We start from the raw sequence: 26,563 nt of genomic DNA on the forward strand, positions 1-26,563 counted from the left end.
TTGCCTGGAGAATCCCTTGGGCAGAGGAGCCTGGCAGGCTATAGTCCATTAGCCTGCAAGAGTCAGGCTCACAAGAGTCAGACACGACTTAACAACTAAACCACCACCACCATTGATTCATTAACATTGAACCCACGGCCAACAGCCCTGTAACTCATGCCTAAATGATGCTTATCTAACACACATACTTTTTTCTATAAGGAATATCATACATAGCCTTCTTGCACTTGGGAACCCTAGATAGCACTTCCACAATACACTTGGGAACCATTTTAAACAGCAAAATTACCTCCTGAAAGCCCAAAAATACAGCACTAAATAGACTGTAAAAAGAATTATTTCTAGTGTGGGAACTGAAATAGGAAGACAGAGCTTCACCTCGTTTAACCTCAGCTGAGAACATGACTCAGATATTTTGCTACCCTGTGCATGTCCACAAAAGCACTGCAATTTTTGATTTTTGATTTACAGCTTTCAACAGGTAGGTGAATTTTCAAATACCAGAATCCATGACTGTTATGAGGATGGCTATATATAGAATCTAACTACTCTACTCATTGCATTTAGAGTTTATTATCCTTATAAAAAACATTGCTAGATTAAAAAAACAACCAAAAAAATCTTTAAAGCAGTCCATAATTATTTTCAATTAGAATTTGATTGTAAATTCCTCCTTGATATGCATTCATTCAAAAAATGTTTATTGAACCTATTGTGTTCTAATACAAAGATTTTTAAATCTTTTTGACTCAAATCTAAATACTTAATGATCAATATAAAAATAATAGATGTACCACCTTGATGCCAGGTACATGGTAGACCTGCAGTAAAACTTTTAAAAAAATTTTATTGATGTATAATTGATTTACAGTGTTGTGTTAGTATCAGGTGTACAGCATATTGAATCTATTTTACAAATACATGTGTACACTAGGCCATTGCAGAGCACTGAGTAGAGCTCCCTGTGCAATATATGCAGTAAATACTAATTGAATAAATTTATTCATAGCAGACGGCCAATGATAGGACAAAGAAATACTTGCTTCATGTTGGTGAAGTTCCTAGGAATGACTAGGAATCAAAACTTTACTTTCAGGGTATGTGGTGCCAAAGCGAGCACTGGAGTCCTAATCCTAAACTAAAATAATTGGAGGGTTTTTCCTGGACTTTTAATTTCATAATACAAAGTTCAGAGAAATGGAAGTATACACTTTTCTACACTGTTGTTGATCAGTAATTAGACTGATGAAAACTATAATCTTTTTGTAGAGTGGTTTGGCAGTGACTGGATGTTAAACAGGTAATCCTATGAGTTTTAGTACATTTCTTAACTTTTTGTTAGCTGTTAGTAATACATACGTGTGTGTGTGCGCATGTGTGCACATGCTTAGTCCGTTAGTCATGTCTGACTCTTTACTACCTCACTATCCATAAAAGTTTTCAGGCAAGAATACAGGAGTGGGTTGTCATTTCCTCCTCTGGGGGATCTTCCTGACCCAGGGATCCAACCCACGTCTGTTGCATCTCTTGCATCACTGAGTTCCATGCCAAAAAATTTCACCAGTATTCAGTGAAATGATGAATATTTGAATTAGAAGCTTTTTACCCATAAACTCACTTATTCCTCAAAACAATCTGAATCAGTGCATTTGTTTTTTAATCACCCCCGTTTTAAAGATGAGAAAGCCAAGACAAAAAGAGGTTAAGTGTAGAAAGCCCTTGGTCATATAGATCATGAACAGAACCAAAGCCACAATAACATTTCTGACTTTTTAGAGCCCATGACCTTAAATGCTGAGATAGATAAACTGCCTCAAGGGACGGATAGAATCGAAGCAAATAAAAATTTAGTAAAAAGTGATGAGGTTATATATGTACTTAAAAGTATATTTACATTTAATTTTTAAGAGGTGAAACTGAACGATTCAATGAAGTTCATATAAATGCTATCTCATAAGAAATATATCAATAAACTATGATTCCTTCAAAATGAAGAATAAATAGTAATAAATGCTTTGATAGGGTGGGTCAGATTGCCCCTATAACAGTAAATATAAACTTCAGACCACTGATGATTTCAACTGTAATGGGTGAGATTAGCAAAAAATAATAAAAGATTTGACCAAATATAGTATTCTTTGGAAATACTTTTCCTCACAACTTTACAGATTTTGTTTCTCTATTTTCTAACTTGATGAGTGTTGCTATGGACAGTCTTGATACCAACTTGACTCTCCTCCCTTTGTATATGAGTGGCTTTTTCTTCGTAGATGCCCAGTTTTTCTAATTTGTGCGTTTAATGCTATAAATTCTCCTTTTATTACTGCCTTAGTTTCATCCCTATATAGTATATTTTTATTTTCATCAAAATATATTTTTTATTTCCCTTGACACTTTTCTCTTTGATCATCTGGACTATTAAGAAGCTGTTTGTTAAAGTTTCAGATATTTAAAGATAATGATTTACAGTTAATTTTGTTCCAGCCTGAAGGTATACTTTGTAGGGTTTCTTTTTCTTTTTTAAGACTAGCTTTATGTCCTAGAATATGGTCTATCTTGGTGACTGTTGATATATACTTAAGAATGTGAATTCTGCTGTCGTTGAGTATACAGTGTTACAAATGTCGATTAGGTCAAATTGATTCATGCTTATTTTTTGTCTTCTTGTTCTACTAATTACTGAGAGAAAGTAGTATTGAAGTCTCCAGCTATGATTATGAATTTCTCTTCATTGTTAATCTGTTAATTTATTTTTGCCTTTTTAGTCCTCTAGCACCTGTTTGAACAATTCACAATATGAAAATCTCTGTTCATAACTGGTGTGGTTTCCATTAGCGTTACCAACACATATGGTCTCCCCCTGCAGTGATACCATATCGTCTCTATTACTGTAGTTTAGAAATAACTCAGTATGTAACAGAGTAATTTCCTTCATTATCCTCTTATTCCTTAGGAACATCTTAAGTGTTCTTGGTGTTTTGGTCTTCCATATTGTCAGAGGTGGGAGGAAACTTCATAAAAGATTGCAAGCAGTGAAGCTGCTACCACTCCGTAGGTGCCACAACGTGTACAAGACTTAATGGGTCGGAACAGGACAGTTTGCTATACAGTACAGCAGATTATGTATGGCAACAGCGTAGTTGTGCTGGTTTCCCTCCCTCGCCAGGTCCCAAAGACAGCATAATGCACCCAGGTGGACGCTGCACAGGCAGTAGGTTGTACTGCAAAGAGGAACTTGGGGCCAAGGGTACTTTTTGAGTAAGCAACAAGCAAATAATCCAGTTCCCTTCTCCAAGGGAGAGTAGTTACATGGTGGTCAGCCTGTAGTTCCAGTGACCTATTTAGGTACCTGACTAACTGCAGAAACTATTTAGTAAAATCTTAGCAAGAACTACAGGAATGCTCAGAGCTTATGAATAATTACCTGTCCTAAGACATAATTTTAGAATAATCTTGTTAAGTTCTACAAAGAACCCTATTGAAATTTTATTTGAAATTACATTGTAATAGATAATTTTGGAGAGAGCTGACACATTTATATTGTCTTCCTTCCCTGGTGGTGCAGAGGTTAAAGCGTCTCTTTGCAACATGGGAGACCTGGGTTTGATCCCTGGGTCGGGAAGAACCTCTGGAGAAGGAAATGGCAACCCACTCCAGTATTCTTGCCTGGAGAATCCCATGGACGGAGGAGCTTGGTGGGCTACAGTCCATGGGTCGCAAAGAGTTGGACACAACTGAGCGACTTCACTTTCCTATGCACAAAAGCATTTCTCTATTTAGATTGTCTTATGTATATTTTTCTTACAGCATGTATGTGTGTATACACACACTTACAAATATAGTAAAACTTTATAATTTACTGCATGTGGATGTTAACTACTTTTGCTAGATTTATCCCTAAGCATGTTTTATATTTTGTTACTATTGTAAATATTATCTTTTGATTATTTAAATATTTTAACTGTTGCTAATGTACAGAAATACTGTTGAGTTCTGTTTATTGATCTTGTATGGAACCATCTTGCTAAATCCTTTTTAAATTCTATGTGTAGATTCTTTTAGGTTTCTGTACAGTACAGTAGGGATGAGGGGCTCCAACTCTTTGCAGTCAACACATACTGCTATCTCTGCCTCAGAAACAAAGGGATTGATAAGTGACTTACCTGAGGGTAGGCAGCTGAAACAGATGGCATAAAATCAGAACTCAAACCCTAGTTCTTTTGATTCCACATATTGTCATATCTAATGGGACAAACTTTTATGCACATTTTAAAAGATTTGTAAAATGAAAACATAGCTACTATATTTATTTTTAAAAATCTGTATAAGTGAACCTGTGTAGTTGAAAACCACATCATTCAAGGATCAACTATATATATACAATTTTCTTTCAATAATGACCATTCTATTTCTTTTCAGTTGCATATACATTTATTTATCTTACTAAACTGTAAATAAGAGAGAAATATTTATTTCTTACACTGTGTCAGATATTCCATAAACATTATTTTAAGAAACTACCATGATCCTATAAGGTAAATATTCCTTTTTTTTAGCAGATGATGAAAAGACAGGTATTTGGAGGTGAAATGGCTTGTTCAAAGGCATGAAAGAATCAAGATTCAAAGCACATCTCCTCTGATTTTTTTTTTCATTCTTTTTTTTTTTTTTTTGCAGCTCTGTAACTGACAATCAGCAGTTAGTCCTCATTCACACTATCTAGATTTTTTTTAAGTGGTGGTAGTTAAATCGATAATGAATATATAAATCTTCCTTGATGAATCCTCATTACATTTTCTGAGACAATTGCGCACAGCTAGATGCAGTGTGAGACATTCCTTATTTTTTGGCCCAGACAGTTTTGTTGAGCCCAGTGCCAGTGCATGCATATGGAGTTCTCATCTCCTTCATGGCATGTTTCCAGATCTCTCTGAGTGCCAGAGGGACTTCTTTCTTTCTTTTTGGCTGCACTGGGTCTTTGTTACTGTGTGCAGGCTTCAGGGCAACTCTAGTTGTGGGGTGTGGGCTTCTCACTGCTGTGGCTTCTCTGATTGCAGAGCCTGGGCTCTGGGCACCTGGGCTTAGCTGCCCACAGCATATGGGGTCCTCCTGGAGCAAGAATTGAACCCTGTGTCTCCTGCATTGGCACATAAATCCTCAACCACTGGACTACCAGGGAAGCCCCCACAGGCACTTCTTGAAACCTACTCCATTGATATGTTTGTGGATGTTGATGGTGTCATCTCTGATTACTATCTCATTGATGGCAGAGTGCCCCTTCTCACCACCCTCTGCAGGAGCGACTCTGCCAAGCCCTTGCTGGAAAGGAAACACATGCCCCCTGATTTTCAAAGGCTGATTTTTGCATTTATACCATACTGCTTCCAGATTCAAAGGAAAAAGAGTAAACAGGTTTTTTTTAAATAGCTATAAAATAAATAGGGATTTCATGATAACCTTTAAAAATACAATTCTTTTAATGTAGGACAGTTTTTGATGACAGTGTTTCTGCTTTTAGGTGGAAGAAAGAAAAAGAACAGTAGACGAGCCACTGAAAGTAAGAGAATACGTATTTTAAAAAGTCAGCCTGTAACTCCTGAAAAGCATCGGTCTAGGAAAAAACAGGTACTTGTTTATTTTAATTTGATAGTGCTTAATGTATATTAAAGTCATAAGGAGTAGTTGTGACTATTTCACATTATTTCTTTCTGTTCAACTCTAAAAAATCTTGAGAATAAAATGTTTCTTCTTTGCCGTCTTAGATAAATTGATCAAATTGCCTGTTCAGAGTTCACTCACATTTTAAAGATAATCTTGGGTATTAATGACATTTATTTAGAATTATCCATCCTACAGTCCATTCATCAGATATAGGGTAAAACTTAAATCCCCATGATAAACTTATTTTCATATCTTCCTAACATAGGTTCAGTTTAAATAATATTTTTGTGTGCTTTAAAAAAGGAGATACCATTTGACATAGAATTTTTCTATTAAGAAAGCTGAGTCAGTTTTAGGGCTCACTCATTTGTTTTTCCTCTCGGTGATTATAGTCCTATGCTATCTCTAGTTGCTAAAGCCATTGTTTACTGTTTTATCTGGTTTTCTAGTTCTTTACAGTAAATGAGTAAATTATTTAAGATGATTTTCTTTTTTGATAAGCTATTTGCAAATGGTTCATTGTTGATATGTTGGGGTAGGATCAAGTTCTGGACTCTCCAGGTTGGTCTAAAATCCAGAAGTCTCTGCCTTATATATTTGTCTTTTCTTGTGGTTCTTCTGATAACAGTTCTAAATGGAATTATAGATGTTACTTAGTGATATACATCAAGAAAATGGTTTCTCTTTTTTATATGTTTGAAACAACATGTGGGATATCAACTGCACAATTAAATATAGGTGATATTGTCTATCACTATTTATTACACCAAAAATTCTGTGTCTGGTTTTATTTTTAGCTTTCTACTGTTGGTGTTTTGGTGGGATAACTTGTTAGACGAGCAACCAATTTTATTTTATTTTGTATTGACATTTGGATTCTTTAAAAATTTTGATTGCAATAGTCTTGCACAGTTTCTTGGACAGTTTCTTTCTCCTGCATTTGTATGTTAAACAAACAAAGGTATTTTTGCCTGCCTTATCACAATTTAAAAAGAGGCCTTCCTTTGTAAATTTATTCAGAAGAAAAGTAAGTGGCTTTCAACAATAAAGACTTTTTTCCCATGGATGGTATGTCATGGGAATTATTATACAGTATTTTTAAATTATAAATGATATCACTGTTTAATATACATCATCTGTTTTATTTTAAAACATGTCTACACTACATTGAGCACCAACATACAGGTAGGTATGACCAGGAAACAAACTCACAGTCCTGTCTCAGCAGGCAGTGAGTTCAGTCTATGTCTTGAGGTCGACTATTATTTTTCATAGTAAGAGAAAAAATATAGGAAAGATGAAAAGAACATTATTCCCAACTCCTGTTGAGGAATCTGAATGATGAACTGGAAGGATATTTCAGTTTATAAAGCTCTTCCAAAGCCCCTTCTGTCAATCAGTTGATGTTTAAATATGGACCCCAGGGTGGTAGACCAGCTGGACTTGAGCAGCACAAGGGCACACTGTTTAAAGTAACATCCACATGTTACTGCAAACAGTGGGAGGAATGGACTGTGCTTTCAGACTGATAGTTTACTCTTTCCTGTTTTATGAACCCATAAAATTTAGAGGATATCAAAACTGAACCACCACAATCATGACACAGCATCTGCTCAGTATAAAAACTTTGTTTAGGGGGAAAAATCCAGTTGGCCCTTGGGAAAAAATGTCCTGCGTTGGATGGTACAAATACATAATACTCAGTTATGAACCCACAAGAATATGTGCTTTATAATGAAGACTAGAAATCAGATCTCTAAATCCAGCTGCTTTTTTAAAATTAGTATTTTATATGAGTATGTTTGCCTCCCATATCTTTCCTCTGAGGCAGAAAGGAAACGGGTAGAAAACTGGTAGGTTCTATTCTCAGAGACACACACAAGGTTTCTTTCTGGTTGGGGACTACTGTGGTTCTCAGTTTTCTAGAACAGTTGAGCCTCTGGCAGCTTCCTCAGCATCATGGTCTGAGATCTCCATATTCCTGAACAAAGCCAATTTGAAGGTTTTGTGTCATGGGAGAGAGAGGTCACCACTTTAGCTCTGGCTTTCTCTCATCTGAGAGAAATACAGGGGGTAGGTAGGAGTAGACCTTTGAGTCATCAAGTCATCGCTGGAGAATACAGTAGAGCAAGCCTATAGCTTCCCTGGTGGCCTTGTAAGGAACAATCCCTTCTCCAAAATATAGACTTATTGTTTATCAGATAAAATAGATGCCTTTGAAATGATTTACATGGACCAGTGGAAGATAGTTGCTCATTACATATTTCGAAGTTTTGATTTTTGACTTGATTATTCACACCAAATCAGGCTTTAAAAATAGACCAAACTAGGCTAGAATGTCTACATTTCAACAGATAAGAAAGTACATAATGCCTGTGCCATTTACTGACATAGCGCTAGATCCAAGGACTCTGTTGGTGTAAATAAACGATACCATTTCTAAAGCATTGGGGTTTTTTTCTAAAAGGCATTAAAAATGATATGCTATTTAAAAATATAAGTTGTATAACTTTTTAGCCTTAAGGAAAGAAAAGATTGGTGCATTTTAATTTGTCCCATGCTGTCTATATCTTGAGTTATAGGCATGGCTAGATTTAATTTTATTTTGCTCAAGAAGAACAAAAGACAAAAGAGAATAGTTCCAAGGGGACAGTTTTTGCTTTTGTCCTGAAATACATTATCTTAAACTCCTAATTAACCATGAGTCATTATGAAGGGAATCTAGTATAACAGATCACCTGTACAATACAAAGAAATGAAATTTTGAGTTTTAAGCAAAAAAGTAGACTTATGAAATTGTGCTGTCCTCATATTTTCTTTCTAATCTTAACACTGATAAGTCCATTGTGTCACTTATTCAGTTCCATCTATGAACAATAGAGGTTGACCTCTTTAAGTTTTCTAAACTTTCATTTTTGTTTTTGGCTACACTGTGTAGCTTGCGTAATCCTAGTTTCCCAACCAGGGCTGGAAGAGTATAGTTTCTGTTTGCTATATGATTACTGATATATTCCATATGGTGTTTTTTAAGACTCTTTCCCCTTTAAATCATAGATGAAAGTAAGCAAGGGCTATTAAAAAAAAAGCATTCAGATCAAACAATATAAGCCATAATCATGAAGTAACAATAATATATCAAGTTATAGTTGCTCGTTTTCAATAGAAGAAAAAAATTAAATGTTTAATGTTAAACATTGTGGTTTTCAGTTAACTTTTACTGACAAAATTATAACTTCTAGATCAGAGGTTGACAAACTTTCTATAAAGGGCTAGGCAGTGAGCCATATACAGTTTCTGTCGCATATTCTTTTTATTGAAAACTACTTTTTAAAATGTAAAAACCATCGTTTAGCTCCTGTGCTATACCGGGGACAGTTGCCTGCCTAACCCTTGCTGAATATGATCCACTGGAAATACCATTTAAACTTTGGTTGCACTCAGGAACCTAAATAGTATTCAAGCAGAGGTTGTTATTTCTTCAGAGAAACAGGCTTTTGTATTTAATCAGATATCATCTGTGCTCTCTATTAAATATTACTGAGATTAAAACAAGGAAATGGTGCTATGTATATTAGATTTGCATAAATCAAAGGCTACTTTTTAAAACAGAGTAAACGTGTGGCAGCTTCTTACACAACAAAAATTCTTAACTTGAAGGACCATAGAATTGATAAGTTTTCTTAAGGGGATTCTAAATGGCTCCTGAAATTTTGTGTAAAATGTTATGTACCTTCACTTGTCTGCAAAATGGATCCATAGCTTTCATCACATTCTCAAAGATTTACGTGAACCCAGAGATTAATCAATAAGTACATCCCTCTCCCCTTTAAACTCCTTACTGCACACATGCAGAATTTATATCTCCTTTGGTTTTGTGTCAGTTAGTAATGAGCAGTGTGGTGAGGCTTTTAGGAGTGGTGACTGGTGAGGGAAGTGGGCTGGCTTGTCAGGACAGACGGTCATAGGGCAGATGTCAGTCTTTGTCTAGAGGGTGAGTAGTCTTACACTTGTAGGCAGCATCATTGCTGATAGGCGACAGCTCAAACAAACTTCTGCAGGAGGTATAATGATACTGCCAGTTTTATGGCATTGAGTCGTACACAAGATAATTTTGATCTCATATTTGTCTGCAAGCACCTTGAGTTTCTTTTTGGTGTGTCAGACAGTTGAGCTGGATTCTTTTTTTTTTTCTCTCTTTTTTTTTAATTGCCATCTTGTTATTGTTCAGTCATTAAGTCATGTGCAGCTCTTTGTGACCCCATGCACTGCAGCACAGCAGTCTTCCTGGCCTTCACTATCTCCCAGAGTTTGCGCAGACCATGTCTATTGAGTCAGTGATGCCATCCAACCATCTCATCCTCTGTCATCCCTTTCTCCTCTTGCCCTCAATCTTTTCCAGCATCAGGGTCTTTTCCAAATGAGTCAGCTCCTCGCATCAAGTGGCCAAAGTTTTGAAGATTTGGCATCAGTCCAATATTCCAGTGAATATTCAGTTGTCATCTTAGCCATTTTAAAGTGTATAGTTCAGTGTCATTAAACACCTCCTGTGCTACCTTACCACCATTCATCCACAGAGCTCTTTTTATCTTACAAAACTGAAACTCTGTACCGATTAAGCAGTAACGGCTCATTCACCCCGCCCCCACAAGCATCTGGCAACCAACTTTCTACTTTCTCTCAATTTGACTATTGTAGGTACCTCATATAAGTGGAAATCTACAGTATTTTTTCTTTTGTATTTGACTCCTTGCACTTAGCATAATGTCCTCATTTACCTTGAGGACAAGATCATTTCCCTTGTATGTGTCAGAATCTTCCTTTTTTAAAGCTAATGATATTGTATTTATATACCACTTTTTGTCTATTATGTGTAATACTGCTATCAACAGGAGTGTGCAAATTTCAAGTCTCTGCACTCAGTTCTTTTGGCTGTATTCAGAAGAATATAGAATTCTACTCACAGGCAGAATTGTTGGGTCACATGATGCCTTTAATTTTCAAGGGACCACCACACTTTTCCCTAGCAGTCACGTAAGTTTTCATTCCCACCAAAAGCACATAAGAGTTCCAGTTTTTCCACATCCTCACCAGCACGTGTTATTTTCTGTATTTGGTTGGTTGTTTCATGGTGTACCTCCTAATGGGTTTGAGGCAATATCTTCTAGGGTTTTGGATTTGCTTTTCTGTAATTATTAAGTGACATTGAGCATGTTTTCAAGTGCTTATTGGCTATTTATATATCTTTTTTGGAGAATTGTCTACTCAAGACCTTTATTCATTTTAAAAATGTATTTATAGTAAAACATAGCATAAAATTTGTCACCTTGTTTTTTAAGTGTATTATTCACTGGCATTAAATGCATTCACATTGTACAACAGCCTCTAGAGCTTTTTCATCTTGTGAAATTGAAACACTATGCTGGTTAGACAGCCCCCTATTTCCCTGCCTCCCGTTCCCGTCAACCATCATTCTACTCTCTGTTTCTGGGAATCTGACTACTGTAGATATCTCACGTAAGTGAAATCATACAGTATTTGCCCTTTCATGACTGATGATGGATAAATTTTTAAACCAAATGTGAGTCAGCTGGGGAAAGCATTCGTAGTTCGGAAACAGTAAATAATCATTCAGATGACCCTATGTATTGCTTCTCAGCATGTCAACAGAAGGAATAGTTAGTTGGTCACCTCTAGCAAATGCCAAGTATCAGTAATCTTTTTCTATGTATAATACTGAATTTGATTTTTTAAATTTTTCAGTCATTTTCTCCAAAAACAAAATACTGTATCTTTAATTAGTTTGTGTTAGTTGTGTTCTCAGAAACCTGTTGGAGAAAGTGAGAAGATTTTAGTCTTACGTGCGTGTGTACTTTGCCCAACATAGAACAGGGTTTTCGCTGAGTTCATTAGGGAAGAATTAAATATTCATAAGTTCTATTTGGCATTATATGAATCCTACACATCTCTAAGGCTTCCCAGGTGGGCACTAGTGGTAAAGAACTCACCTGCCAGTGCTGTAGACACGGGAGACTCGGGTTCAGTCCCTGGGTTGGAAAGATACCCTGGAGGAAGAAAGAATACTGGAGGGAGAAATACTCCAGTATTCTTGCCTGGAGAATTCCGTGGACAGAGGAGCCTGGCCGGCTGCAGTCCATGGGGTCGCAAAGAGTTGGACATGACTGAGTACGCATGAGAGCGAGGAAGAGGGAGACACATCTCTAACCTGTTAACAGGTGTCGAATTTTAAGAGACTTTGTGGGCTAAGTCAGACAAATTGGGTTTGTGTTTAGTTCTCACCCTTTATAGCTGTCTGACTTGGGGCAGCAGAGCCATAGTGTGTCATGCAAAATGAACAGTGATCTAGTCAGGACCCTTGATAATATCACCACCACAAGATCTTACAGAAATATAAGATATGTTCACAGAATTTCTTCCACCGTTAAGAAATTGTAACATATTGGTTTTTTAAAAATTTGTATTTAGATATGTTAAAGAATTGTTTCTGTGAATAACTGCTCTACTTTTTATCCACTTTTGACAGATGTTAACTAGACTTATTGTGATGATCATTTCACAATATGTATGAATACTGGATCATTATGTTGTACACCTGAAACTAATGCTATTTGTCAAGAACTGGTTCTGTGATTAACTATCCTACTTTTCATCAAAAGGCATGGCTTTGGGAAGAAGACAAGAATCTGAGATCTGGTGTGAGGAAATACGGAGAGGGAAATTGGTCAAAAATACTATCACATTATGAATTCAACAACCGAACAAGCGTCATGTTGAAAGACAGATGGAGGACTATGAAGAAGCTAAAACTGATCTGTTCGGACAGTGAAGACTGAGAGTGTTTGCAGAGCTTGATGAGATGACAGTTTAACACTAATCACTGCATGTTGTTTGAAAGTTGGTCAAAATTCTGTTTAAAGCATTACAGTATTTTTTCTGTAGCACAGTCATTCAATATGAGGATTTGTGCTATAAGAGCATTACCATCATTGTATTCTTTAAGAATCTTTTTCCTTTAATAAAAAACATAAATTTTTTGGAACCCTAGTGCTTTCAGTCCTCCTACCTCCAAACCCTATTCCGAAGCCTGATTAGAGGAAAAATATATTGCTGTTAACCTGCTGTATATGTGTGGGCTGACTTCAACTCTGACACTCCTAAAAGTGAAGTTTCTAAATCAGTGAATAAGAGGCCTTTGACATAAGGCGTAATGATTTATGACCTTAATATGTTAATTACTAACACATTTGCTTATAGAATGATAAATGTACAAAGTAATCTATGAGATATACTCAAAATTTCCTTTTAAGTAGTTTCATATAAAGGAAAAAACTTGAAAATGTAATACCCATAGGACAGAGTTTATACTGCTACCAAGAATAGCTTATGTTTCATTTAGGTACATTTGACTTTGGTTCTGGTGTTAAAACTTTGACAGAGATAGTTTAAATAAAGCTTCTTTATAACCTGGTGCTATAAATATCAATTTCTCTGATATTTTCATTTAGTTAGATAAATATCCGGCCTAAATAGCATTCTATAAATGTTTAAATTGGCTTTAAACATAATCATTTTAATGTCTATGATAAATAGTAAATAAACAAGATCCTGCACACCTTATTAGACAACTTTTGAGTTTTTACCAACATGTTCTTTAGAGAATTTTGTCAAAAACTAGAATTATTTAGCATTTTGAGTTATGTATGTTTTATTAATAAGTATGTGAAAATGCTTAAGTATTTGGACAAAAAATTAAATGATTATTTTGTTATTTGTTTTTCTTATTAAAGTTTTATACATTACTTTCTCATTGTTCCTGAGTTTGTGAATTTGTTGTCTTATATGTATAATAAATTAAAATGTGGATAATGTTTCCTGGTTCTGTCTGTCCTGCTGCAGTATGGTTACCATCATTGTGTGTACTGCAGACATTTTGATGATCAGTGCCAAAGCTGATGGCTTTTATTTATGAGCCAAAATAGACCAGTTTGTCAACCTCTTTCCAAATACCCTAAATCATCAAATCTAAACTGATAGGAACTATAAGATGCTCAGTTATTTCATGTGCCACTAAAAAAGATCACTATGAATTATGCTATAATGTGGTGCTTTCTTATTAGAATTTTATTTTTAATTAAAGAACTGTTATAGATTTATGTAAGCATAGATTTTTATTATATAACTTGTGGACACATAGAAAAGTGAAATAAGTTGGGTGGTTGTATTCCTAAATGCTTCCTCATTTTTATCTGAATATTTTGAATTTTTAAACTGAAATTTATTCAGACATCTAGACTCACATACAGTTGTAAGAAATAATAGGTCCTTGTACACTTGCTCCAGCTTCCCCCAGTGTCAGTTAAACCACAGTAAGTCACCATCAGACTATTGATATAAATCATCAGTTTTACCCGGATTTTCCCGGTCTTGTACCCTGTGTGTACGCTGTATGTAATTCCAAACAACTTATCTCTTATATAGGTGCATGTGTCTACCACAGGCAAGATACTCCAACACGGTGAGGATCCCTTATGTTGCCGCTCATCTTTCTCTCCTACATCATTCCTCCAACCCTTGGCAACCACTAATCTGCCCTTCATTTCTAAAACAATCATTAAAAAGGTTACATAGAGAATGACAAAGTGGGAGTTCCAGAGAGGCTTTCCTTTTCTGAAGCAAATATTAAGCTGGCAAAAAAAAAAAACTATTAGAATCAACTTTTTGAAACGAATCTAATAACTTAAACGGGCAGTGCTCAATGAAAAAAGAGCCTGCTAAATTGTAGAGCATTCTGGTGGTTTTCTTTATCCTGCTTGTGGGGACCAGTGATATGTGTTGTCGGGGTGTAATTTCATGATGTGGGAGAGGCCGACACAGATCTTGTGCTCAGGATTGTAGTGGGGTGTTTCCATGTCTGGCAGTTCCCTGAGGGTTCAGAGATTTGCCTATGTTTTGCCCCTTCTGAACTCATGGGCTTTAAAAGTAGTGCCTCCATCTGCCTGGGGTCAAAGACAGCAGACAGATTGGAGAGCCTGGAAAAGAAGGTAGTTCAGTTGCTTAGTAGTGTCCAACTGCGACCCTATCAACTGCAGCATGCCAGGCTTCCCTGTCCATCACCAACTCCTGGAACTTGCTCAAACTCATGTCCATCGAGTTGGTGATGTCATCCAATCATCTCATCCTCTGCCATACCCTTCTGCCTTCAGTCTTTTCCAGCATCAGGGTCTTTTCCAATGAATCAGCTCTTCCCATCAGGTGACCAAAGTATTGGAGCTTCATCTTCAGCATCAGTCCTTCCAATTCAGGACTGATTTCCTTTAGGATGGACTGGTTGGATCTCCTTGCAGTCCGAGGGACTCAAAGAGTCTCTCCAACATCACAGTTCAAAAGCATCAATTCTTTGGCGCTCAGCTTTCTTTATAGAGTCCAACTCTCACATCCATACATGACTGCTGGAAAAACCATAGCTTTGACTAGACGGACCTTTGTTGGAAAAGTAGTGTCTCTGCTTTTTAATATGCTGTCTAGGTTGGTCATAGCTTTTCTTCCAAGGAACAAGCATCTTTTAATATGGCTGCATGAAATTAAGGTATGTGGTAGGTAAAGGCTTTGAAAGTCTTGAGTAAACCAGGGAATCCAGAAGACCAGGCCTCTGTGCCCAGGACTAGACACAGTCTCAGGAAAGACCTGGGAGCACCCTAGGCCTCTGCTGTGTGATCCTAGGCTTCATAAGTGCCGGAGATGGAGGCTAAGACAGAGTAAGTTATAGGTGGCCTGGTTCAGCGTTGAATGAGCTACCCAACTCAGAGCCAAGCTGCAAAGGCTGGGAGAGTATCTGGTTTTTTTCCTTAATTGATTAATTACTTTTATTTATTTTTTATTTCTCTGGGTCTTCCCTTGCTGCATGCAGGCTTTCTCTAGGTGCTGTGAGTGTGAGCAGGGGATACCCTCTAGTTGCAGAGCACAAGCTTCTCATTGTGGTGGCTTCTTTTGTTGTGGAGCATGGGCTTAGGCACATGGGCTTATACATGGGCTTAGTCCCCCCATGCATGTGGGATCTTTCCAGACCAGGGATTGACCCCATGTCCCCTGCATAGCCAGGTGGATTCTTAACTGCTGGATCACTAGGGAAATCCTGTTTTTCTTTTTGATTTAAGGAAATGAACTACTCTGTATTCTTTGTCTTTTAACCCCCACTCAACATATTCATGTATATAGCCATACTTGTTCATTTGCATTTCTACAAAGTAAGGTTATATAATTCAGTTCAGTTCAGTCACTCAGTTGTGTCCGACTCTGTGACCCCACGAAATGCAGCATGCCAGGCCTCCCTGTCCACCAACTCCCGGAGTCCACCCAAACCCATGTCCATTGAGTCGGTCATGCCATCCAACCATCTCATCCTCTGTTGTCCCCTTCTCCTGCCCTCAATCTTTCCCAGCATCAAGGTCATTTCAGATGAGTCAGCTCTTTCTATCAGGTGGCCAAAGTATTGGAGTTTCAGCTTCAACATCAGTCTTTCCAATGAACACTCAGGACTGATCTCCTTTAGGATGGACTAGTTGGATCTCCTCGCAGTCCAAGGGACTCTGAAGAGTCTTCTCAACACCACAGTTCAAAAGCATCAATTCTTCAGTGCTCAGCTTTCTTTATAGTCCAACTCTCACATCCATACATGACCACTGGAAAAACCATAGCCTTGACTAGACGGACCTTTGTTGACAAAGTCATGTCTCTGCTTTTTAATATGCTGTCTAGTTTGGTCATAACTTTCCTTCCAAGGAGTAAGCATCTTTTAATTTCATGGCTGCAATCACCATCTGCAGTAATTTTGGAGCCCAGAAAAATAAAGTCAGCCACTGTTTCCACTGTTTCCTCATCTATTTGCCATGAAGTGATGGGACCAGATGCCATGATCTTAGTTTTCTGGATGTTGAGTTTTAAGCCAATTTTTTCACCCTCTTCTTTCACTTTCATCAAGAGGCTCTTTAGTCCTTCACGTTCTGCCATAAGGGTGGTGTCATCTGCATATCTGAGGTTATTGATATTTCTCCTGGCAATCTTGATTCCAGCTTGTGCTTCTTCCTTATATCACAACTATTTGAGTTGTGGAAATAAATGAAACCACTCAAAAATGAAAACAAATAGGCTGTTTATTCAGAGCTTGCTATATTAAGGAAGCCAGCCACCATCACTTGTGTTTGGCAGAGATGCAGGCAGATGTTTATAGTGGGAAAGCTTTGTAGTCAAAAACTAAGGCTTCAGGCGTGCTCTGATTGGAGCTTGTTGGCATGAGGAAGCTGGAGGCCAGCCAGCCAGCAGCAGGCATCTTATATGATTGTTTTGGGGAACATACTTGGCTTTCTCTGCTCTTAAGTGGAAAGTAGGGACAAAAAAATTGGGATGTTGGTAGTCATCAACTGAGTCCTGCCCATTCTGGGTAGATAGCTTTGGGAATTCAGTTCTTCATTCTAAACTGATTGCCACAGAGGTTATGACTCAGTGTTGTCGTATACGTTCTGCCCTTTGTCAATTTTTAGATTCATTCTCTGAGTTTCCAGTTTATGCCTGCAAGGTTTTTCCAATTTACAAGAAGTGTAATATTATGAATCATATTAGGGACTTCCTGGTTGCAGTGGCCAAGACTGCCCTTCCAATGCAGAAGCCCTGGGTTTAATCCCTTGTCAGGTCCCAAATGCTACAGCTAAGAGTTCACATGCCACAACTAAGACCCAATGCAGCTGAATGAATGTTTAAAGAGGAATAATAGTAACTGTTACATTTATTATAAAATATTAGGTATGATACTGTAACCCCTAGAGCAACCATTTAAAAAAATACACATATATAACTAATATATAAGTTGAAATAGTGAAAATTATTTAAATAATCCCTAAGAAAGCAAAAGCAGGGAGAAGAACAGGAAGCAAAAACCAACAAAACCACAAGGACTAACAAAAAAACAGATGGTGCTCCTGAATGCAACCACACGAATAATTACATTAAATGTCAATGATCTAAGCCAGGGTAAGCAAGCTTTCTGTAAAGGGCCAGATGAAATATTGTAGGCCTTGCGGGCCACTGGGTTTCTGTCAACTCTGCTTGAAATGGTCCATAGACATAAACATGAAAATAAATGGGCCTGACTGTGTTCCAAGGAAATTATATTTACAGAAACTACAGGCAAGATTTAGCCTGCAGGTTGTAGTTTGCTGACCGATGACTTTGAGTTCTAGATTTTGTTTTCTTCCTCTGAATTATATTGGACTTTGTTCTGATAGGCAGTTAATTCCAAATCTGGGAACTTCTCTTAATTCTCTCTTTTTTAGTCGGTTAGAACCACTTTGAAACTGAATTAGCAGTGTGAGATTTCTAAAGCCCAGCCTGGTGATGAGAATTTGGGCTGCAGATTCACAGGACGGCTGACTGGTGACAACCTCTTAGACCTCTTAAAGCAGTGTTCCCACAATTCCTTGGGGAGAAGGGGAGAGTTTGGGGTTTGTTTCCAGTTCAGTCTTCCTCTAAGAAGACAGTCTTTCGGCATCCCTGTTTAATTATACTCCATCTCGTCTGGGCATGGGCTGTGCATTTGGGCAGCCCTCCTTGCTGAAGAAAAGAGGGTGGCAAGGGAAATGGCACTGTAAAATGGGTCCCACAGGACCTCCCTGGTGGTCTAGTGGCTAAGACTACATTCCTGGGATACTGGAGAAGACCTTGCTTACTGAAATTCTCTCTTCTAGGGATCTGACTCTCCTTTCTTCTGCTTTACTGGTCCTGAAATTTTACAGCCACCTCTTTTCAGATTCTTCCCTCTCAATCTCCTTATCAGTATACTCTGTCTTTTTAAAAAAATCCTTTAACTGTAATTTTATCGGGAATCTGGAGGTAAAGGAGGTAAAGATACTGTCAACCTGCCATGTTTAATTGAGAAAAGTATCCTAGTGTTTGGGATCGACATGTACACACTGCTGTATTTAAAATGGATAACTAGCAAGGACCCACTGTAGACCACAGGGAAGTCTGCTTAATGACATGTGGCAGCCTGAATGGGAGGGGAGTTTGGGGGAGAATGGATACACGTACATGTTTGGCTGAGTCCCTTCACTGTTCACCTGAAACTATCACAACATCGTTTGCCAATCAGCTATACTCCAATACAAAATCAGTTCAGTTCAGTTCAGTCGCTCAGTTGTGTCCGACTCTTTGCAACCCCTTGAATCACAGCACACCAGGCCTCCCAGTTCATCACCATCTCCCAGAGTTCACTCAGACTCACATCCATCGAGTCTGATGCCATCCAGCCATCTCATCCTCGGTCGTCCCCTTCTCCTCCTGCCCACAATCCCTCCCAGCATCAGAGTTTTTTCCAATGAGTCAACTCTTCTCATGAGGTGGCCAAAGTACTGGAGTTTCAGCTTTAGCATCATTCCTTCCAAAGAAATCCCAGGGTTGATCTCCTTCAGAATGGACTGGTTGGATCTCCTTGCAGTCCAAAGGGACTCTCAAGAGTCTTCTCCAGCACCACAGTCCAAAAGCATCAATTCTTCGGCACTCAGCCTTCTTCACAGTCCAACTCTCACATCCATACATGACCACAGGAAAAACCATAGCCTTGACTAGACGGACCTTAGTCGGCAAAGTAATGTCTCTGCTTTTGAATATGCTATCTAGGTTGGTCATAACTTTTCTTCCCAGAAGTAAGTGTCTTTTAATTTCATGGCTGCAGTCACCATCTGCAGTGATTCTGGAGCCCCAAAAAATAAAGTCTGACACCGTTTCCACATCTATTTCCCATGGAGTGATGGGACCGGATGCCATGATCTTTGTTTTCTGAATGTTGAGCTTTAGGCCAACTTTTTCTCTCTCCTCTTTCACTTTCATCAAGAGGCTTTTGAGTTCCTCTTCACTTTCTGCCATAAGGGTGGTGTCATCTGCATATCTGAGGTTATTGATATTTCTCCTGGCAATCTTGATTCCAGCTTGTGTTTCTTCCAGTCCAGCGTTTCTCATGATGTACTCTGCATAGAAGTTAAATAAGCAGGGTGACAATATACAGCCTTGACGTACTCCTTTTCCTATTTGGAGCCAGTCTGTTGTTCCATGTCCAGTTCTAACTGTTGCTTCCTGACTTGCATACAGATTTCTCAAGAGGCAGGTTAGGTGGTCTGGTATTCCCATCTCTTTCAGAATTTTCCGCAGTTTATTGTGATCCACAGTCAAAGGCTTTGGCATAGTCAATAAAGCAGAAATAGATGTTTTTCTGGAACTCTCTTGCTTTTTCCATGATCCAGCGGATGTTGGCAATTTGATCTCTGGTTCCTCTGCCTTTTCTAAAACCAGCTTGAACGTCAGGGAGTTCACGGTTCACGCATCGCTGAAGCCTGGCTTGGAGAATTTTGAGCATTACTTTACTAGCATGTGAGATGAGTGCAATTGTGCGGTAGTTTGAGCATTCTTTGGCATTGCCTTTCTTTGGAATTGGAATGAAAACTGACCTTTTCCAGTCCTGTGGCCACTGGTGAGTTTTCCAAATTTGCTGGCATATTGAGTGCAGCACTTTCACAGCATCATCTTTCAGGATTTGAAACAGCTCAATTGGAATTCCATCACCTCCGCTAGCTTTGTTCGTAGTGATGCTTTCTAAGGCCCACTTGACTTCACATTCCAAGATGTCTGGTTCTAGATTAGTGATCACATCATCATGACTATCTGGGTCGTGAAGATCTTTTTTGTACAGTTCTGCCGTGTATTCTTGCCACCTCTTCTTAATATCTTCTTCTGTTAGGTCCATACCATTTCTGTCCTTTATAGAGCCCATCTTTGCATGAAATGTTCCCTTGGTATCTCTAATTTTCTTGAAGAGATCTCTAGTCTTTCCCAATCTGTTGTTTTCCTCTATTTGCATTGATCGCTGAAGAAGGCTTAAAGTCAGAAAGTAAAAAATACCCTGTTGAGGACAATTTCACAAGGCTTCTAAATCTCTACACCTCTGAAAGGCTGAATCTTTGCCTTCACACTTTAATCACTGCCTTGACTGATACGGAAATTCTAGTTTCAAAATTATTGTCCTTCAGAACTTGGCGGCTTTATTCTATTAGACTTAAGTATCCACTGATGATGAGAATGAGAGGGTAACAGGCAGGAAGGCCAGGGGTCTCCAAATGCAAGTGTCAGACATTTTTATCTCCCTAAAGCGGCAGGAGCAAACAAACTAGCGATATTTTTTTCCTTCTCTATACAAATTTAAAAGGGGGTTTCTCTTAAAATTCTGTGTTGCCATGACACCTGGTTTTACCTGAAGTTAACCAATGCCTTTTTCTTATGGAAATGTTTATCTTAAGCTATGCTAATGTACTATGCATTTACCCCAAACTCTGTCTTCAAGTCAGTTCCGCCTTTTGGGCTCAGAACCTACTTGATAAACCAGTGTGTTATACTCCCATATTGTTCCTCTAATCTATGCAAACGACACTATTTGTATGGTGATCTGCCCTTCTTCAAGATTCAAGTTAATCCTTTTATGGCCCAAGATGAACTATTTGGAGCCAAGATTATCCCAAAATACATCTTATGGGTGAGGGGCCTGGTGCCATTCTAAGTTTGAGACATTCCTTTCTTTCATTAACAGACTGATAGTGACTATATAACATCCAGCTAAAGACTAGCAGGGGGGTACTCTTTCTGCCCCCTTCTGATGCCTATGTCAGAAGCTTTCTCTATCTCCTTTATACTTTAATAAAACTTTATTACACAAAACCTCTGAGAGATCAAGCCTCATCTCTGGCCCCAGATTGAATTCTTCTCCCCCGGGGGCCAAGAATCCTGGCATCGTGATTCAACAACAACCTTTCAAGAAGACTGCTGTTTCTCGTGGGAATTCTTATTCCTTTGTAGGTAATCTGCTTTTCTTTCTTTGAAAGATTTTATAGTCTTTTCTTTATCCTTGATTTTAAATTTCACAAGTTTGTCTCTAGGAATGGGGAGTTTTAAAATCCATTTTGTTTGAGCTTGGTAGGACTGCCACACTCCAAGAAGAATGGCCCTACTTCCATCTTCTTTTCTATGTGTTTTAAAGGGTATGGTCCCTCTATTCTGGTTTATCCATCCATAGAATCCTATGTGCTTTCAATCTTCAAAAAGTTTCTTCAAAATCTATGAGCTCATTCCATCCCTGCCTTCTCATCTGTGTTATAGACTCTGTGTTACAGACTCTTCCATGAATCCTATAATCTCAATGGGAGTTGAGGAAGAAGATAAACATGTTTATCCATCTGTCACCTTGACCTAGAAATTTCACTTCTCTTTCAATATATTCATCAGAATATTCAGGTTTTCTAAACCATCTTACACTTATTTGTACAAACCTTCACCAAAATAGTCTTAGAGGGCAGAACTAGTTTTTTTTTAACATCATTTTGGTGCATTCCTTGAAGAAATGGTAATTGCAATTTTTATACAAGAGTAGAACTAAACAATTTAAGTTATTGCTATTGCTATTTATCCATAATTTCAACATTCTCAGATAAAAACGTCCCAAGAAAGGGAACTCCCTGGTGGTCCAGTGGTTAAGAATAGGCCTGCCAATCCAGGGGATATGAGTTTGATCCCTGGTCTGGGAACTAAGATCCCACAGGCTGCAGGGCAACTAAGTCCATGTGCCACAACTACTGAGCCCGCAGACAGCTACTGCTGAAGCCTCCACACTCCAGAGCCTGTGCTCCACAGGAGAAGCCACTGCAATTAGAAACCTGCACACTGCAGCCTGAGAAAGCTGGCACAGGAACAAAAGCCCAGCACAGACAGAAAGAAAGAAAGAACTTTTTTTAATTCCAAGAATTTAAATTCCAAGACCCTAAAAAAAGAACAATGAGATTATAGTTTACCTTGCTCCTTTTTCTACTCTTTTCTCTTCTCATTTCCCCTCCCCCAGGTTTTCTCTACTGAATAATCACCATCTTTAATTCCTTTCCCCTTCTTTCCTGAGTGGGTATATCTACTTTTGTTCAAATTACTTTTCTCATGCACTTTTTAAAAGCAACCTATTAAGCAGTGCTAGAGCCTGTAAATCATTGTAGAGGGTCATTGGAAAGGACCCCCACTCTAACGTACTCATTAAAAAGGAATAGCAAAGAAGTCTTAAATTCCTTGATCTTTATCTCTGAAAATAAAAAATTGGGGGTTCTTCATTCATCATTCAGACCACATGTTTCAGTTTGTTTCAGTTTTGTACTGTTTCCATGGGCTTTGCTAGAAGTAATACCAAGTTTTTCAAGATCATTATTTAGTAGTTATGTCTTCCAGCCCTTGAAATTCTTCATAAGAATAGAAGTAACAAAAATATGCTTCAATATGAAAGTAATTAATGGTCATGTAGTGAAAGCTAAATATGTAATTTGAAAAATTGATTTTATACAACTCAAATAGGCTGAATGTTATAACATATTGGAACCATAAATACGTCATATCTTTATTGCTGTTAATCATCATACATATGCCTATCAATTCTAAAATGTTTTCTTTTGGCTTTTGTGAGATTTTTTGTTTATTCCCTGACTTGTCCAGAAAACTTGGGTATTTTCTAGCCAAACAAGTAAAGAGCTTTTCAAAATGTGAACAGAAAGTTTATTTACTGGTATAAAATTTTAAGTAACATTGAAAGTTACCCAAGTATGCCTTCAAAAGTTTTGTTTTACAAATGTTAGAAATGATCTTGAAATGTTAATACTGAGCTGATAATTGAAGTTTCTAACTCTGATGAGACTCAAATTTTTATTGTTAATTTGTGAAGAATTTAATTTACCACAAAACAGTCCTGAGATTTAAACAAATACATTCTCAGAAATAGTGCTACTCTCAGCATCAAATATTGGGGACTTTTCCATCCCTATTAAACTTGCTATTGTCATTATATCATTACATGATAAGTGCCAAGAAATAGGTATTTTAGTAAATCACTTGTTAGTAAATAATATTTTACTACATATGAAATCAAAGGAATTTCATATACAGGCGCACCTCATTTTATAGTGCTTTGCAGATATTACTTTTTTTTTTTTTTAACAAATTGAAGGTTTGTGGCAACCCTAGATTGAGTAAATCTATTGGTGCCATTTTTCCAATAGCATTTGCTCACCTTGTGTGTCTATGTTACATTTTGGTGATTCTCAGCATATTTCAAACTTCTTCAGCATTATTATTATACTTGTTCAGGTGAGCTATAATCAGTGATCTTTGATGTTACTACTCACCAAAGACTCAGATGATGGTTAGTAGTTTTGGGCAATAAAATATTTTTTAATTAAATTATATACTTTTTTTTAGACATAATGCTATTACACCCAATAGACTGCAAACATATGGTGTAAACGTAACTATTTTATGCCCCGGGAAACCAAAACTATCTTGAGGCTCGCTTCATTGTGGTGGTCTAGAACCAAACTCAAATATCTCCGAGGTTTACCTACAGTTTAAATCTCTAGATTCAGTTCTCTGAAGAAAATATTCTGAATTTAAAATTTGCTTCAGAAATACAAAAAGCTTTGCTTTTACAGAGCAGTCTTTGGCAACATTAGGCTCGTCATCGAAGCTAAATTCTGAATGAGAAGCTGAGATTTGGCTCTGTCAGTCCAGATTCTTCAACAAGGCCTTTTGTCTCTGGTTCATTGATTTTCCAATCATACAATAAGGAAACTAATACTTCTGTGTTTGTAGAGGTGGGGTGGGGATGGAGATCATAGCATTTGTAATAAATCTATGCCTTCCATAATCTATACCTCTACCTTCTACTCCAAACAAAAGAAAACCTGTGCTATAGGGGGGGGAAATGTAGTAATGTCACCTCAATTAAACTTGAAGTTGGACTCCAAAATTATTGTAGTCAATTTCAGGCTTTATGCCTTGGAAATAATTTTCAATGCTAATGATGGTAGAATGTTCATAATTAAAGCAATTATTTCACTTATTGTTGCCAAAATTTCACTTCATGGAAATTAAAACATTTAACGGAATTGTACTGACCTAGAATGAACATTTGATTGATGCTTTTCAGTTAACAGAAGAAAATTTCTTCTATTTTAAAAAAAAAAAGGTATATTTAGTAGAGCTGTTGGTTTTGCTTACTAAATCTCAAACAACTCATCCAGTGAAAAATTACTTGTGACAAATTTGCTTGAAATTATTATTGCAGAATTTGTGGAATAATATATTAGAAATGCACGCATGAGTGTACATATATCTGTAGACATTTTTAAAGGCAAGAAGTTTTTAAGAGATTACAGAATAGAAAGAAAGAACCCAAGATTCAAAGCATGAGTACCCTTAAATGACAACTTACCAGTAAGTGGACTAACAAAACATAGTCATTTTAGTGCAAACAGACTTACTCTGTGTCCAGAGGGCTACCTGTTCAATGAGGAGACTCCAAGTGACAGGCCAAGGTCAGAAAACCACAGGAGACTTTAGAATGGGTCCTCAACATAGTAAAAAATAAAAATAAAGGTACTGCGTTTCTTAAGAACTGGCCCCTGAATTTCCTTTCTCTGCTTCAGAATGTGGCAACGACATACATTTAGGAACTTTAGGCCAAAGAGTTTTCAAAGGATTATGCAGCATCGAACATGACTTGCTAGTATTAAGCATGTTTACAAACACACTTTGAAATATTTATATCAAGATCTATATAAAAATGAAACTGTGAACGGCTGGACAAGAACACTGTTCTACCCGCCGAACTTTTTTCCAAGTTCCTTGACATCGAGGATTGCCAATTGCTTGCCAATGGAGGGTCTGATTTCTGAAATGATATTTTGAAAATGTGAGTTACACTAAAGCAAACCAAAGATGATTCTAATTTACAGAATTATAAATTAAAGTGTTTTTTTTTAAAGTGGTTAACACTTGAAGTTTTGAAGTACATTACAAATTGAAATTATAAAACAAACATGATCACAACACAACTGTTTCTTTTCTTTGGGTTCTGTCAAAACAAGTTACCAATTAATCCTTATTTGAGGACCTCCCCCGACCCTGCACATTGAGAACTGTAGTTTGAGGTCACTGCACGCATGTCTCTCGGTTGCTCTGAGTATATGAAGTGTTGCATAAAGGAAAATGACTTTCTGTTTTGTGTACGTTTTTTTAGTGTATTTTTATTGGATGGACAGGGAGGCCTGGCATGTTGCAATTCATGGGGTCGCAAAGAGTCGGACATGACTGAGCAACTGAACTGAAGTGAACTGATTATAGTTGCATTACAGAGTTGTTAGTCTCTACTGTACAGCAAAGTGAATCAGCTACACGTATGCATATATTGGCTCTTTTTTGGATTTCCTTCCCATTTAGGTCACCACTGAGCACTGAGTAGGTTTCCCTGAGCTATACAATAGGTTCTCATTAGTTAACTATTTCATACGTAGTATCAATAGTGTATACATGTCGATCCCAATCTCCCCAATTCATCCCATCTCCCATGGTCCCCCACACTGGCGTCCAGATGTTTGTTCCCTATGTCTGTGTCTTTGTTTCTGTTTTACAAATAAGATCATCTATGCCATTTTTCTAGATCCAACATATATGCATTAACACATGATGTTTGTTTTTCTCTTTCTGACTTCACTCTGTATGACAGTCAGTCCCTAGGTCCACCCACATCTCTACAAATGACCAAATTTCATTCCTTTTTCTGGCTGAATAATATTCCACTGTGTGCATGTAACGCTCCTCTGTCCATTCCTCTGTTGATGGTCATTTGGGTTGTTTCCATGTCCTGACTGTTTAAATAGTGCTGCAGTGAATGTTGGAGTGATGTGTTTTTCTGAACTGTGGTTTCCTCTGGGTATATGCCCAGCAGTGGGATTGCTAGGTACTGTTTTGTGTACATTTAAATTAG

The 26,563-nt window shown here is 37.6% G+C and overlaps 2 protein-coding genes across 7 annotated transcripts in view; one reads left to right on the forward strand and one right to left on the reverse strand.

Annotated features, from left to right (window-relative positions):
* The window catches only part of TERF1 (telomeric repeat binding factor 1), a 40,854-nt gene extending 27,307 nt beyond the window's left edge, over positions 1-13,547 (forward strand). For 2 of the 6 annotated variants that reach the window (XM_060393801.1, XM_060393802.1), the window contains exons 9-10: positions 5,519-5,625; positions 12,203-13,547. In XM_060393801.1, coding sequence (XP_060249784.1) covers positions 5,519-5,625; positions 12,203-12,247 — 152 coding nt within the window. In that variant the 3' untranslated portion in view covers positions 12,248-13,547. Of the gene's footprint in view, positions 1-5,518; positions 5,626-10,550 lie in introns of all 6 variants that reach the window. The other 4 variants (XM_042254315.2, XM_027973041.3, XR_009595059.1 and 1 more) reach the window with 3 other exon arrangements.
* Positions 13,548-17,440: 3,893 nt separating this feature from the next.
* The window catches only part of SBSPON (somatomedin B and thrombospondin type 1 domain containing), a 37,678-nt gene continuing 28,555 nt past the window's right edge, over positions 17,441-26,563 (reverse strand). Inside the window, exon 5 of the mRNA XM_027973043.3 lies at positions 17,441-25,468. Within this exon, the coding sequence (XP_027828844.1) occupies positions 25,351-25,468 (118 nt within the window). The 3' untranslated portion in view covers positions 17,441-25,350. The remainder of the gene's footprint in view (positions 25,469-26,563) is intronic.

This window comes from Ovis aries, chromosome 9 (assembly GCF_016772045.2).
Source record: "Ovis aries strain OAR_USU_Benz2616 breed Rambouillet chromosome 9, ARS-UI_Ramb_v3.0, whole genome shotgun sequence".
NCBI classification, from domain to species: domain Eukaryota; kingdom Metazoa; phylum Chordata; class Mammalia; order Artiodactyla; family Bovidae; genus Ovis; species Ovis aries.